Below are 14,891 nucleotides of genomic sequence, written 5' to 3' on the forward strand. Positions count from 1 at the left end.
TACAAAATATGCAAGAAGTTATACTCTGGACTATCATTCAATGGTCTTATGTGGATATTCAACAAAATACTATAGATAATGCTTCAGCATCACCAGGAGAAACTTACTTGAATCATGTGAGATAGTGTGTAGAAACAAGTTAATAAATGAATATTTGATTCTGTATTGTAACTTGGATTTGTGCTTCTTTACTCACAGTGTCAAGGCTGGGGTAGATCATTTTAAAGCAGGACGTCATGTAGATGCTATGAATGAGTACAACAAAGCTCTAGAAATTGACAGCAATAATGTTGAAGCTCTTGTGGCTCGTGGTGCTCTGTAAGTATGTGATAGGTTGTACATGATTACGATAGTACCTGTTTGACCATACTGAACTTAATACTGTAAAGTCTTTTTAGGAGTGACAGATATAGCACCTTTGATGGCTCAGACAATAAACATACCGTGTTGTGTGGTGCCAAGCCATGCAGACCATGAAAGTATTAAGTTTGATCCTTAGTCTGTGCCGAGTAGCTGCCTCAGTCGGGATTTGCAATTGGCATTGATGTTTCTGATTTGGAAAGGCCAGGATTTCTGCTTCCAATTGCTACTTAGTGACTCTTGTTTGAAGTATGCACATGGGTGAAAAATTGAATTTTTCATGGAACCATGATCCCATGGTTGAATAGTCCACTGACACTTGCTGTCCAGGTTTTCACTTGAATGACCACTTGGATGAAGTATTGAATGGCCGCTGGAAGATGTAGATCCACACTCAACATGAATCACCCTCTTTAAGTGAGGAAGGGTATGGGTGAAAAGCAGGAGAAGAAAAAAAATCATAATTGTGCACATAGTTCGGTTCTGGTATTTCTATAATTGTGGTGAAACAAATCATGCTGTGAAAGGCTTAGAAATTCCCTAACCAACGTTAGCAATCTTTGGAAATCAAAATTTATTCTTCAATTAAAAGTAATAGATTTCACTCTAAGAATATTGTTTAAAACAAGCATGGTCAAGTATCCCATCTCGCATAGTGTTCAAACATTTAGCAAGAGGGCGATGGAGGTTGGGGCATAGTTCAGCATTTCTGTGAGAATAAAAACAGCTTGGAAAGCAGGGAGGATGAGGCCAACATTCCATAGAATAGATAACATTGGAAGACTGCTTAGACAAGTGAGAATTATGGAGCAAAACAGGGCACTCATGGGCAGAAACACAGATAAGGAAGAGGCCCGTACATTCCGAAGGACAATAACAGCTTGTAACAACAGCGATGCAGCTTGAGGTGATTAGTTATGCTATGTAAAACAGCTCACCTTGAGTTGCTAACGTGGCTTCAGTCTGGCAGGATAATTTACAACCAGGAGATAAGGCCAGAGATGCGTACGTGCCGAACAAAGCAGCCGAATAGTAAAAAAATAGAGCATGCTCCCTCCCAAATGTTACAGCTCTCGAGAGGACAGTTGGAAGTCCATAGCCAAAGGCAGCCTACGGAGGTCAAGTCTGATCATCTTGGGTCCGTGGGAACCAAGTTGCATAACTTGCTTGTCAGTTAATGTAATCTTATAACTATAATACTGTTGTGAATGAATATATTAAAGCTTGTTGTTTAATAAGCACTCGGGCCCGAATCTCACGGAAGGTGTTGTTAAAGGACTAACAGCCCTTTGTTGCGACAGTAACGGGAAAGATCTGTTTACATACTCAAACTTCGATGTTGGAATTTGCCTTTTATTTTGGCGAAGTAGTTTTGGATAAACCTCCTGCCAGGAGACACTGATACTGTGTGGCCAGTGATAATCGGAGGGTCCATATAACTTGAAACGCTCCTCCACATGACTTTTTTTGTTCTTAAACATTTTAACTCTAGATGTGAGAGTAGTGAATACAAATAATTCATCAAGTAATGCCTGTCTACATGGATTTTGTTAACATTTCTTTCCTTTTTGTTATAGTTATGCAACAAAAGGAAGTCTAAACAAAGCTATTTCTGACTTTGACTTGGCTTTGGAGACCTGTCCAACACATAGGAACGCAAAGAAATATCTCTGTCAAACTCTAGTGGAAAGAGGAGGCCAGTAAGTGCAATATACATAGAACGACTATTTAAGAAAACAGATTGTACTCGTGGCATTCATTGCACACGAGGAGTCAAAATCAAGTGTACTCTACAAATGAGAAGCGGGATTGAGGGCGGGGGGGAATTAATTTGACCAGGGCGCAGGCATGTAATTAGTATCCATTTTAAAGTCATACATTCTGTTTTTATTTTTTATGTAATACTTCGATCTTATTTAAGGTTAAGTAGCAAAACTTTGGGCAATTTGGCAAATAGAGAAGTAGAGTTGGTTCCAGCATAGGAGCTTTTCTGCAGTCGGGCCTGAGTGGTTAGAAAATGGAAAACTGGAGTTATAGTGCCATCACTGGTCGGAGGATGTAATTGCAATGAAACAAGTTTACATAGGCAGTTTCCATTGTAAATGTGGGTGTAGGAAATTATAATGGAAAAGTTGACACAGGAAGATATTAAAATTTGAGCATACAGTTTATTGCATGGTCAAGTTTGTAGAATAATAAATGTTTTGATTTGAATAATTAGCAACTAGGACTAGTTTCTTCACAGAACCATGTGTTGGTTGCTGAATCTTTGATATAGTGACCATAGTATGTTACTAAACCTGTTTTATGCTGCTCGATTTGCTAAATATCTCCCTTCCCATGCTTATGTATGCTATGAAGAACATTACAAAATGAAATGAAATACTCCTTTGTCTCTTGGTATTCAACAATATTTCTCATGATATGAAGTGTTCAAAAATCCAATGTCAACTATCAATTTTTGTAGGTGGTGGCAGTTTATTTAGCTTTAAAACAAGAATTGTAATTTCTTTACACTTCAACTTGGAGAAGGGAGGAAAAGAAGGAAAACAAGCTTGTACAGTGAAAAGAAAATTCAAATAAAATGTCTGCAATGGGTCATTTTGCACTATCAAAGGATTAGACTTGTGTCCACTGATGTTGAAAAAACACATGCAAATCAGCATTGTTAAGATTTGTAATGTTAATTATCCTACTAACCTCAAAAACAATTTCACAATTTCTACAATCAATCCAAGTAGTAATAGTATGAAGTTTAGTTTGCTGTAGTGTTACATCGAGTCTACAGCACAGAAACAGACCATTCGGCCCAACTGGTCAATGCCAATGTTTTTGCTCCACACGAGCTTCCTCCCACCCCACTTCATCTAACCCTATCCGCATAACCTTCTATTCCTTTCTCCCTTGTGTACTTGCCGAGCTTCCCCTTAAATGCGTCTGCGCTATTTGCCTTAACTACTCCTTGTGGTAGCGTGGTCCACATTTTTACCACTGTTTGGGTAAAGAAGTTTCTTCTGAATTTCCTATTGGATTTATTTATTAGTGACTATCTTATATTTATAACCTCTAGTTTTGAATTCCCCCACAAGTGGAAATATTTTTTCTACGTCTACCCTATCAAACCCTTTTGTTATCTTAAATTAGATCACCCTTCAGCCTTCTCTCTTCTAGAGAAAAGAGCCCTGGCCTGTTCAGCCTTTCCTGATCAGATTATCCTGTCAGTTCTGATATCATCCTTGTGAATCTTTTTTGCACCTTCTCCAATGCCTCTATATCCATTTTATAATATGGAGACCAGAACTGTGCACAGTACTCCGTGTGGTCTAAACAAGGTTCTATACAAGTTTAACATAACTTCCCTGCTTTTCAATTCTATCCCTCTAGAAATAAACCCCCTTGCTTGGTTTGCCTTTTTTTATGGCCTTATTAACCTGTGTTGGTACTTTTAGTGATTTGTGTATCTGTACCCTGAGATCCCTTTGCTCCTCGACCCCATCCATGCAATATGTGGCCTCCTTGTTCTTACTACCAAAATGCCCCACATCACACTTAACTATATTGAAATTCATTTGCCAATTCCACGCCCACTCTGCAAGTTTATTAATGTCTTCTTGCATTTTGATGCAATCTTCCTTTGTATTAACTACACCCCCCAATTTGGTGTCATCCACAAGTTTTGAAATTGTACTTCTGATTCCTGAGTCCAAATCGTTAATGTAAATTGTGCACAACAGTGGTCCCAGCATCGATCCCTGTGGAACACCACTTCCTACTTTTTGTCAGTCTGAGTAGCTACCCTTAACCCCTACTCTCTGTTTTCTGTTTTGTAGCCAGCTTGCTATCCATTCTGCTACCTGTCCCCTGACTCCACACGCTCTGACCTTAGCCATGAGTCTACAATGCAGTACCTTATCCAAGGCCTTTTGAAAATATAAATATATTATGTACTGCATTACCCTTGTCTACTCTTTCTGTTACTTCAAAGAATTCAATAAGGTTGGTCAAGCATAACTTTCCCTTCTGACATCCATGCTGACTATTCTTTATTATATTTTTGTTTTCTAGATGTTTTTCTATTACATCTTTGAGTAAAGATTCCATGATCGTCCCTGCCACCGGCATTAAGCTAACTGGTCTATAGTTCCATGGACTTGTTCTATCTCACTTTTTAAATATAGGAATAAAATTGGCTGTCCACCAATCCTCTGGCACTATTCACTTTTCCAATGAATTTTTATATATATGTAATAGTGCCTCTGCTACCTCTTCCCTAACTACTTCTAATATGTGCAGATGCAATCCATCTTTTATCCTCTCTAATGGTTGTGTCTGTGGTTGGATCATCTGTTTAATGGTTATGTCCGGCTCACTGTCACTCTAAATTGGTCAGCATTTCCTAAAATTCTGTGTTCAGGAAAGGAATGGATTGTGATCACTTTCTGATGGCACTTAAAAATCTTTTAACAGGTTAGAAGAAGAAGAAAAGTTGGCGAATGCTGAGAATTGCTATAAGAAAGCACTAATTCTAGATGAGACTTTCGGTGAGGCAGAGGAAGCTTTACAGAAATTAAGAAAACACATGCAGGTGATTTACTGGGTTCAGCATTATGCTTAAACAATGTTGCTACTGTTTCTTTCTTATGTGCCTCACTCATTCAGTAGAGTCCTACATGATATTTAATCTCATTAAATAGAAGAAATGGCACATTTTGTGCTCGTGTGTTGATGCACTCCATATGGGGTGGTAGGATATGGGTTACAGGCCTGTGACCCACTACATGATGAACTGCTGACCACCTCCTGGGCCATCCAGGAGGTGAGTGTTTTCACTAAGGAGAAAGGGAACATGATGCCACATCGGTCAGGTTTGTTCTTGAGTAGCTCTTCTTGACTAGTTCGGATTAGGAGTTTTGTTAGGGGGAAGGCAGAGGGATGTTGTTCAATCGACTCTGTATACAAGACCCCAATTATCTAAGTCAGAGATGTGAAACTGTGGAAGACTGCATTCAAGTTTGCTGGAAGACTGGGCCCATAAAAGAGTAAGTCTTTCATTTTGGGGAGGGGTAATTTCTCTTTTTAAAAAAAAGAGGTGAAACTTACTTAAGTTATTTCAGGTTATAATTTCACAAAATGACCATTTCCTTTCAGACCCAGTATTCTCTTTGTTAGTCTTCATAATTTTTGTTACTCACTTTTACTTTTTTACTAAAAGCAACATGCATTAGATTTGTTTCTGTTGCCACTATTAGGAATTGTGATCAAAATATAAAACTCAGTAATTTGATAAATTTTCTTCAAGGCTGTTTTCTCTGAGCTTCTCTGTTTGGAGTTTCCTATTCAAAATAGGGCCCTTCTCCCACAATACTTGATCAGAGAGATCCATGGTTACAAAACCAGACTAATTTTCATAACATGAAATTGCTGTTATTTAGTCAGGAGTTAACAGTTTCTGCTTTCCCTCCTTTTAATGCAACAATCTGGCTTTAAAACTTGTGGGGATTTTTTTGTGTGATTCAGTTGAAATTGTGTTGCAGCTAGCAAATTCTGATCCAAACTCATGGTCCTTAGCAAAAAGATCTGGAAAAGTTGAAAATGGATTGTTACAGAGATCATCACTTTCTTCTTGCTACATTTATATTAAAAACCTTAACTTAAAATTGTTTAGTGTTGTGGTTTATACGGTTAGAACATAAGATATATACTTTCAGGGTTCAAAACCTTTTGTAAAGTTAAACTAAGAAGGTGCTGCGTACCACATTAATGCTGCAGGAACTAACATTTAGAAACATTTTTCAAGGACTTGCGACTTAATATTTCATAAACTAATCACTATATGGCTAAAGAATTAAGATTCTAAGGAAACTACAAGTACCTACTGATGGTTGGCTCAAACACATGGCCTCAGAATAAGGTGCCTGCCCTTAATAGTACGGAGCAGGAGAACCAAAAAGGAGTTCAGAAAAAAACTACTTTATATTGGCAGGAGAAATGTAATCAAACACAATCAATGTTGCCATTATTTCAGTGTTTATGAAGGCAAGAAGTCAATGCTTGAGTATTACTCATAATATCTTGCAGTAATGTATGTTTTATATTTTGGTACTGTGAAGTTGGCAAGCTTTGCATTTGTTTTTGTCTTAAATGCATCTGAAGATCTATTAAATCAATTTTTTAATTGAATTATCAGAGATTGGTAGAAGACTGAACTTGTTGGATTTTTAAAATTGAAATCTCACTTTGTGTGACCTTTCCATTTTAAATCACTGCTGTGCTGTTGCAGATAAATTTCACGTCTGTCACTAGTATTGTGCATGTGTGTGTATGCACATGAGATGCGTTTATGTTTAATAATCTCTGGCAACATCTTAATATGCCATCTCTTTTAGAGCCAAAAAAAAGATTTTTGCTTATAACATTTTAGATATCCAACCCTGTACTATCCAGTTAGGTGCTCCCTTTTCAGAAGCACATTTCCAGGTTGTTGTTCAGGATCTGTTTCTAGGACTGGTGTGCTCCCACCCAATGTTGCTAAGCCCCTTACTTGCCACTCTCTCGCACCTCTTTCTCTTTAGCCTCCTCCCCCAGAAAAAATTACTTTTAATATTGAATGTGAAATTTCTTTTCTTGATTTAATTTTAATACTTGTGCCAACTTTTCTGCTACAATTATTGATGGGGGGAACTTAACTTCCTTTGTGTATTAGCAAGACCTTTAACTTTATTTTACATGAGATGTTTTCAGTTTAAGTTTGGTAGTATATGTTATGTAAGAATTTTCTTGCATTACTGATTTTTTTTTTCTTGTTCTGTTTTTTGTGTGCATTTTCTTTCTGGGGCCTTGGCTGCTGTAATTCATTACACACCACACGTCTGATCTGAACTGGATTCTGCTGCACAAACCTGGTTTGTACTTGGGTCATTGGGGGACAACTGGTAATGCACGGTGACTTTGGTGGTTTGTTTTTTAAAACACACATATATTTTGATAACTTGTACAAAACTTTTGTTTGAATTGATCATAATTAAATTGGTCGATATTCCATGACTCCCTTGCTTTGCTGTTTTCTTGATTTACTTTTCTGTTATTCCAAACTTGTGCTTTATTATAATCTGTTTTCTTTGGATTGCCAAATTGGTCATCTCTGTATTTGCCTGTTTTGACTACTACATGCTGATATGCTGTTCTTTGTTTTTTCCTCATGTGTGCTGCCTTCTTCCCCATAATTTGTTCCTGATCTGTGTTTTTCCTTCTAATTTAATTTTTTTTCCAATTGTCTATCGCTGCTTCCATTAAACTTAACATAACTTTTCATTGTCGCTTCTTATGCTCCATCGATTATTAACTAAATGTAACTAAACTATTTTTAATGCAATATATATTTGGTTATTGATTCTCAATACGTGACATGGTTTTCTGAATACAATTGTGATCAATGGTGTTGCTGACTGAAAACTAAATGTAATTTTTGCCGCAATTTCATGATGACTGGGTATAAAAGAAATCACTTGAAAGGAAAGAAAAAGAAACTAGAGAAGAGGAGAAAAAAATCGAAGTGTCAAGTGCAGAGAAATTGCGTAAGCTGTTAAAAGAAGAAAAGAGGTAACTTTCTCAACTGTGTAGTTTGTGCAGTTGTGTGATGCCATATGAGAAAATGAGGTAAACTGACACTTCTGGATCAAGAAAGATGAGATATAAAATCGATGAAATATCTACATTTTACTTCGGCTGGTATTTTCAACAGTTAGGTAACCCAGATGATCACTGGGCACGCACATATTAAACTCTGTTTTGTAGAATTGAATATAAAAATTTATAAAAGTCACTACATTTACCAACCAATGTGGCTAAGAGATGAAAAGATTGGATTGCTATTGCAGATACTGGTATCATTTACAAATTGGTAATCCTGCCTTTGGGCTTTCTTACAAGTCTTGGAAGCCTAGTGATAATAGGGTGCATGCATCAAATCTAATAATTTAGCAAAGGACTGATGCCCACAGGCTCACAAAGTGCTCAAATCTCAACCAGAAGGCTTCCTGTTCAAGGTAGCTGGTGACTTGAAGTCACTTGGCTTTGGTTGTGCTTTGCTATTTCTCTGAGCCTCTGGATAAAGTGCTATTTTTGGTGTGATCTGTTCCTCTGTTTGGAAGAAACTGATTTGGACCAATTCAGCCTAATAGAGTTGGGAATGTATTCCAAGTCCAAAATGCATTTACTTGGTTTATTTTTAAAATGGATAACTCCAAAAAGTTTAATTTTACTGCTTGTTCTTGTGCTACTTACTTTTTAAAAGCAGTCTCAGAGTAGGCTATTTAGCAGCAGATTGTAAAAGCCTGGATAGTATAGATCCATTTTTTTTTAAGAACCGGACCTACAATATGTTATTTGTCCTTCGGTGCACCTCTGATCGTATACAAAACTAACAGCACAAGATTACTTCCGACTCTCCCTACCAATAGCTTTGGAGGATGCAAGCCTTTTTATTTTGTGTGCCTCAAAATGGGAATTATTTTGATATTCCCTTTATATCATTATTGTCTTCAGTTAATTGAAGCAAAATGAATTCCACTGATGAAGGCTTGATTCTCAGATCTATTGAAGATCAAACATTTTGACATCCAGATCTTCCTTACATATTTTGGAAGCCTATCCTCAAATGACAGTTAAACCTGACATGGTTTCTCATTCCACAAATTGTTCAGTTTTTCAGAAGTACAGATTGTTCAGCGATACTCTTCTCATTTTAGTGGTGGCTATTCTCATGTCATTCATAAATTTTTGCACCTTAAAGCCTTGGGTGCTAATGTCAGCAATATCTAGCATTCAGAGCAACAAAAACATGTACGTTGAACAAAAATTAATTTTGATTGTGTAGCACTTTATTCTGAATCATGGCAATTTTATAATCTATATATTTCTTTTCAGGATGAAGAAAAAAAGGAAGCGGTCAACATCATCATCTTCAACTGACTCATCTGAATCCTCATCATGGTCTACTTCGTCATCTTCACCTGAACGTTCTAGGAAACACAAATCAACAAAGAAGCGACGGAGGAAACGTTCAGATTCCTCACGCAGTCAGAACAGGCGCTTATGTAAAAGTTCATGTGATGAGAAAATTCATCATTCACACAACAATGAGAAAGAATGGTATACTCCTCCAGCTGATACCTCAGCTTCCTTTCTGAATCAGAAACAGGAAGTAGCAAAGCTGCTGGAGAAAAATGACAGTTCAGTAGACCAGTGGTCAGAGATCATGGAGAAAAGAAGGTACTGTTCAATTTCTTCATCGTCAGTTGAAATTTTAGATCCTCTTGGAGGTAGGTCTGAAGATAGCAGGGACTCTTTATATAGTTCAAGAACTCAGGATAGCTGTAGCCAATATGACAAATGGCAAAAGGCTGATAAAGGCAGGGAATTGTGTGACAAAAACTTAAATGACCAAGACAAATTTAGGAAACAGGTTCAAGAATATGAATTTGGTAATGAATATAATAGTAAAACGTGTGAAAAAAGCAACAGGAGCTACTCTGGATCTTCAGGGTCAGAATATTCACATTTGTCAAGTGACAAGTACCAACATGAAAGGAAAAATTCTTGGTTAAGTAATTCTAACAGCAAAGAGGAAAGACATGATTTTGGTAAAAGTGGAGATGGCAGAAAGGAATACATACATGAGAGTGGAGCTAGCTACAAGGACTGGAAAGAAGAAAGTGAAAGTAGGCATTACAGGGAGGCTAAAAGGGAGAATTCCAAAGAAACCCCCCAAAATCTTAATTCTGCTGATGGGAAAGCAGTGAAAAGCATGCCTCAAAATCTGCTGGAAATATTCAATCAGATTGCAGAGTTTGAGAAAGGGAAAGAACATGGAGGGAAATGTAAGCAGAAACACAAATAAGTAGGCATTGTGGCATGTTTTTCATTCATTCTTTGCCTAATATACTTAACCTTATGAAAAAAGTTGAACATGTGAAAAAAGCAACCAAGTAGGAGCGATGAATTCACTTAATTTTTAAGATCTTACATAAAGCGTGAAGTATCTGATGATTTATTTGGATTGCATCGATATGAGTTTACTCATTCACTAAAAGTTTGCTTAGCCCTTTGTGAATTCTCTAGGTTGCTTAATTATTTCTTTACATATTTATGTTATCGGCTATTAGTGATCAATAGGAAAAGGTTAGTATTTGTTCTAATTAAATGTCTACATGTTTTCCTTTGAATTGGTTTCAAATGTGGTATGTTAGTGTTGGATTGAATTTTAGGGGATAGTATCGTAAAAAGTAGCTATTATGTTGTGTCTGACAGTGGCGTGTGTGGGTTTTAAAAAAGGAAAGAGATAGGCAGTAAGTCCAACTGTATTTGGCAATATTTTTGTAAGATTATTAAGCAGTATCCTCTCCAACCTGTACTGGGCAAGCTCCCCTGGAAATTTAAGAAACCAGATAACAAATATGAATCTTAATGTGGATATTTTTGGTGATATTCTAGGTTAGGGAAGGAAGGTAGGTAGCACAGGAGTATATCAGTTATACAAAAGCAAAATACTGCAGATTCTGGAAATCTGAAATAAAAACAGAAAATGCTGGAAATACTCAGCAGGTCAGGCAACGTCTGTGGAGTTAATGGGGGTAATTTTAACCGCAAAGAGCGGGTGGGTGGTACAAATAACAGATTTTTGAAGTGGGACCACAACCCGGTTCCAACAGGCCCACTTTTGGGTTTAATCCAGGTGCGTTTGGATATGTGCGCGCATCCGAAACCTGGAATACTTAAAGTTGGCAGGCAGATTGTTAAAGGGGCAATGTGCCTCATTGCAATAGTTGAGGCTCTTCATTTTTTGTGGATTATAAAGGTAAAATGTATTTAACCTTACCTGCACGGGTTTCCCTTCGCTTCTGATTCGTGTCAGGTGAAAGCAGGCGTGAAGGACTGGATCCATGAGGTGAGTGCCTTTATTGCACTGCTTGTGGGCCAGGAGGAGCAGCAGTGCTTCTTCCAGATGGTAGACCCCCTCCATGGCTGCCCCCCCCCCTCCCGATGTCACCGACCACCCTCGTGAAGCCTTCTCTGACCGCCAACTGTTCTCCCGACCCAATCACCTCCCCTCCCCGCCCCCCCCCGCCTAATGATCTTCTCCACAATCCCCCCGACAGCCCACGATCTCTCCCTCCCTCCCTTCTCTCCGATTCACGGCTCTTTTCCCTCTCGACTGGCATCCAGCCTGTCAATCTCAATCTGGCTGGCAGGCGTGCGGGGAACCTGGAAGCATAAATAATTACCTCCAATTGAGTCGCAGGTTCCCCAGGCGAACATCCACCCACGCTCTGGGTTTCTGGCTCTGAGTGAAAATCATGCCCAATGTTTCAGGTCGATGACTTTTTGTCAGAACAGGAAGAAGTAAAGATTTAACATTTTTTAAGGAAGTACAGACCCAGTGAAAGGGTGGGCGTGGGAGAGGAGGAAAGAACAAAACGGAAGGTCTGTGTTAGGGTGGAGGGCAGGAGTGATTAAAGAACGAAAGGGGTGATAGTGCAAGGCAAAGAAAGGTAATAGGAGAAGTAAAGAAACAAAAGATGGGTCTAGAGGAGCTGTAAATGGCAACAGCCGAACCATCACCAGCAGCTGCTGTCCGAAAAAAATGGGAGCAGTGGTTATGATGTGAAGTTATTGAAATCAATGTTGAGTCCAAAAGATTGTAATGTGCCTAATCGAAAGATGAGGTGCTGTTCCTCGAATTTCTGTTGCGTTTCATTGGAACAGTGTCAGAGGCCGAGGTCAGAGTGGGAGTGGGACAAAGATTAAAATGGCAAGTGACCGGAAGCTCAGGGTCACGCCTGCGGAGGTGTTCAGTAAAGCAATCGCCCAATCTGTGTTTGGTCTTCCCAATGTAGAGGAGACCGCATCCTGAGCAGCTAATACAGTATACTAAATTAAAAGAAGTCTAAGTAAATTGCTGTTTCATCTGGAAGGAGTGTTTGGGGTCCTGGACGGTGGGAAGGGAGGAAGTGAAAGGGCAGGTGTAGCATCTCCTGCACTTGCACAGGAAGGTGCCATGGGAAGGGGAGTGGATGTTGGGGATGATGGAAGAGTGGACCAGGGTGTCATGGAGGGAACAGTCCCTTCAGAATGCTGAAAGGGGAGGGGAAGATGTGTTTGGTGGTGGGATCGCACTGGAGGTGTTGGGGGATGATACGTTGAATGTGGTGGGGTGGAAGGTGAGGACAAGGGGCACCCTGTTGTGGTTTTGGGAGGGAGGGTAAGGGGTGAGGGCATAAGTGCAGGAAATGGGATGGACACAGTCGAGGGCCCTGTCAACCACAGTGGAGGGGAACCCTTGGTTGAGGAAAAAGGAAGACATACCGGAAGCACTGGTGTGGAAGGTGGCATCGTCGGAAGAAACTGGGAGAATGGAATAGAGTTCTTACAGGAAGTGGGGTGAAAGGAATTGTAATCAAGATAGCTATGGGAGTCGGTGGGCTTCTCGTAGATGTTGGTTGTCCGTCTATCCCCAGATATGGAGATAGAGAAGTAGAGGAAGGGAAGGGTCGGAGATGGACCATGTGAAGGCGAGGGAGAGGTGGAAATTGGAAATAGGAAATAAAGTTGATGAAATTTTCCAGTTCGGGGCGAGAGCAGGAAGCAGCACTGATCAGTCATCAATGCACTGGAAAAAGAGGTAAGGGAGGGGAACTGAGTAGGACTGGAACAAAGAATGTTACATGTATCCCACAAAAAGGCAGGTGTAGCTAGGACCCATATGGGTACCCTTAGCGACCCCTTTTATTTGGAGGAAGTGAGTGGAGTCGAAGGTGTTGGTGGACGGGGACAGGATAGGATTCTGTTCAAGGAAGAAGTGGAGGGCCTGCAGGCTGTCCTGGTAGGGGTTGGAAGTGCAGAGGGACTGGATGTCCAAGATGGAAAGAAGACGGTTAGGGCTGGGAAACTGAAAACTGTTTGAGTGGCGGAAGGTGTCTGAAGAGTCATGAATGTAGGTCGGTAGAGACTGGACAAAGGGAGAAAAAAAGAGTTGAGCTAGGAAAGAAATAAGTTCTGTGGGGCGAGAACAGGCTGAAACGATGGGTCTTGGGAAGGACGGAGAAGCAGGCTGTGCGCAGTTGGGGACTCTGAGGTTGAAGGCTGTGGGGGGGCGGAGGGGGGGGGGGGGTGGAAGATCTCCAGAGGAGATTTGGAGAATCGGGAGGGGGAGGGGAGATGAATGACCAATGCAAAAAAAATGAATTAGAATCATTATACTGGTGTGATTCAGTGTGGAAAATTCAGCATGATGCACTTTCAAGGCTCACCACTTATTCGTGTTCATTTCACTCTATCCAAGAACACTAGATAGAAAAGTATCCGTAAAGGCCTGGCTGAGTATAGTGGGAGGGATGAAGAGGAGGCAGAAGAGAGTTAAAAGGCAATACCTTTCCCGCACACGCCGATGTCCAAAAAAGTTTTGTCATTTTCCATTAATGTGCCACTAATTTTAGTTTTGATGTTACACCTGTAACAAACCCTAACTTTATATTGTTTTCCTGCATCCTGTGAAGTAAATCATTTAAAAAGAACTGGTTTCCCTCTGCTAAAAATGTGCATATTCCAAAATTCATCAATCATATTTGGTTCTTAATTAGTTGCAGGTGTATTGTCGTTACCCAACAATGTCACACTTCGCTTTGGGTGGATTAACTTCATTGTATTAAATTATAGCATTCTTCTGTAATGCAGACCACACTCTGCCATGTTAAAAGTTTACTTGCCAAAATGGACTGTTCAATCAAAAAAATCACTTACTGTGTGCTAATGATGACAGTCATATAAAAACAAATAATCACATTGTGTTTTTGTGTCTCATTTTATGATAATTAGTACCATGATTTCCAGATTTATATCATAAGATGTTATATCCTTTTATGGACTTGTGGAATCATATATATGATGAAATGTTATCTAGAACATTATTTATGTACAGTACAACCATTATTGCATAGAATTTAAATGCCAAAGAACATAAGAGCTGTCCTTTCTATATTCGTTGTTAGCAGTGGAAGATAATTCTACCACGAGCAATCACCTTGTAGTTTTTCAGTTGCAATATTACTGGTGATTGAAGACTAAAGCACGAAGGTATGTGGATATTTTTATGATAAGCTTCATATGAGCCAAAACATGGTCAGTGTTTGCTGTAGGAATTTCTGTTGTACACTTGGAACAATGATCGTAAACTATGTGTGTAGTTGAGCATGTGGGAAACCCAATGGGGACTCAAGAAAAATGTTGAATGCATTGGTTTAGTAGCTCTGGTAAGTAATGTTTGAAAAGCTGAAGAGTACTAAATTTGTTGGAGAGAAATGCAGCAATTTAACACAATGGTCAATGAAAGTCAGAAGAGAGACTATTAATCTGTGCGTATCTACAGAGATACTTGCCACATTAATCTTGATGCGGCAAGTTTCAATGATTGCACCAGTAACATTACAGCAAGCTCTCCCTCAGCTTACTATCCAGTTTGAATGCTTTTTTCTATT

At 39.3% G+C, this 14,891-nt stretch overlaps 1 protein-coding gene across 4 annotated transcripts in view; it reads left to right on the forward strand.

Annotated features, from left to right (window-relative positions):
• ttc14 (tetratricopeptide repeat domain 14) overlaps positions 1-14,199 on the forward strand; it is a 31,514-nt gene extending 17,315 nt beyond the window's left edge. Inside the window, exons 8-13 of one of the 4 annotated variants that reach the window (XM_067995204.1) lie at positions 199-318; positions 1,938-2,060; positions 4,828-4,945; positions 7,859-7,959; positions 9,286-9,630; positions 13,700-14,199. In XM_067995204.1, coding sequence (XP_067851305.1) covers positions 199-318; positions 1,938-2,060; positions 4,828-4,945; positions 7,859-7,959; positions 9,286-9,630; positions 13,700-13,847 — 955 coding nt within the window. In that variant the 3' untranslated portion in view covers positions 13,848-14,199. Of the gene's footprint in view, positions 1-198; positions 319-1,937; positions 2,061-4,827; positions 4,946-7,858; positions 7,960-9,285 lie in introns of all 4 variants that reach the window. The other 3 variants (XM_067995205.1, XM_067995203.1, XM_067995206.1) reach the window with 3 other exon arrangements.
• The last annotated feature ends 692 nt before the right edge of the window (positions 14,200-14,891 follow it).

Source organism: Heptranchias perlo, chromosome 13, assembly GCF_035084215.1.
Source record: "Heptranchias perlo isolate sHepPer1 chromosome 13, sHepPer1.hap1, whole genome shotgun sequence".
Classification (NCBI taxonomy): Eukaryota; Metazoa; Chordata; class Chondrichthyes; order Hexanchiformes; family Hexanchidae; genus Heptranchias; species Heptranchias perlo.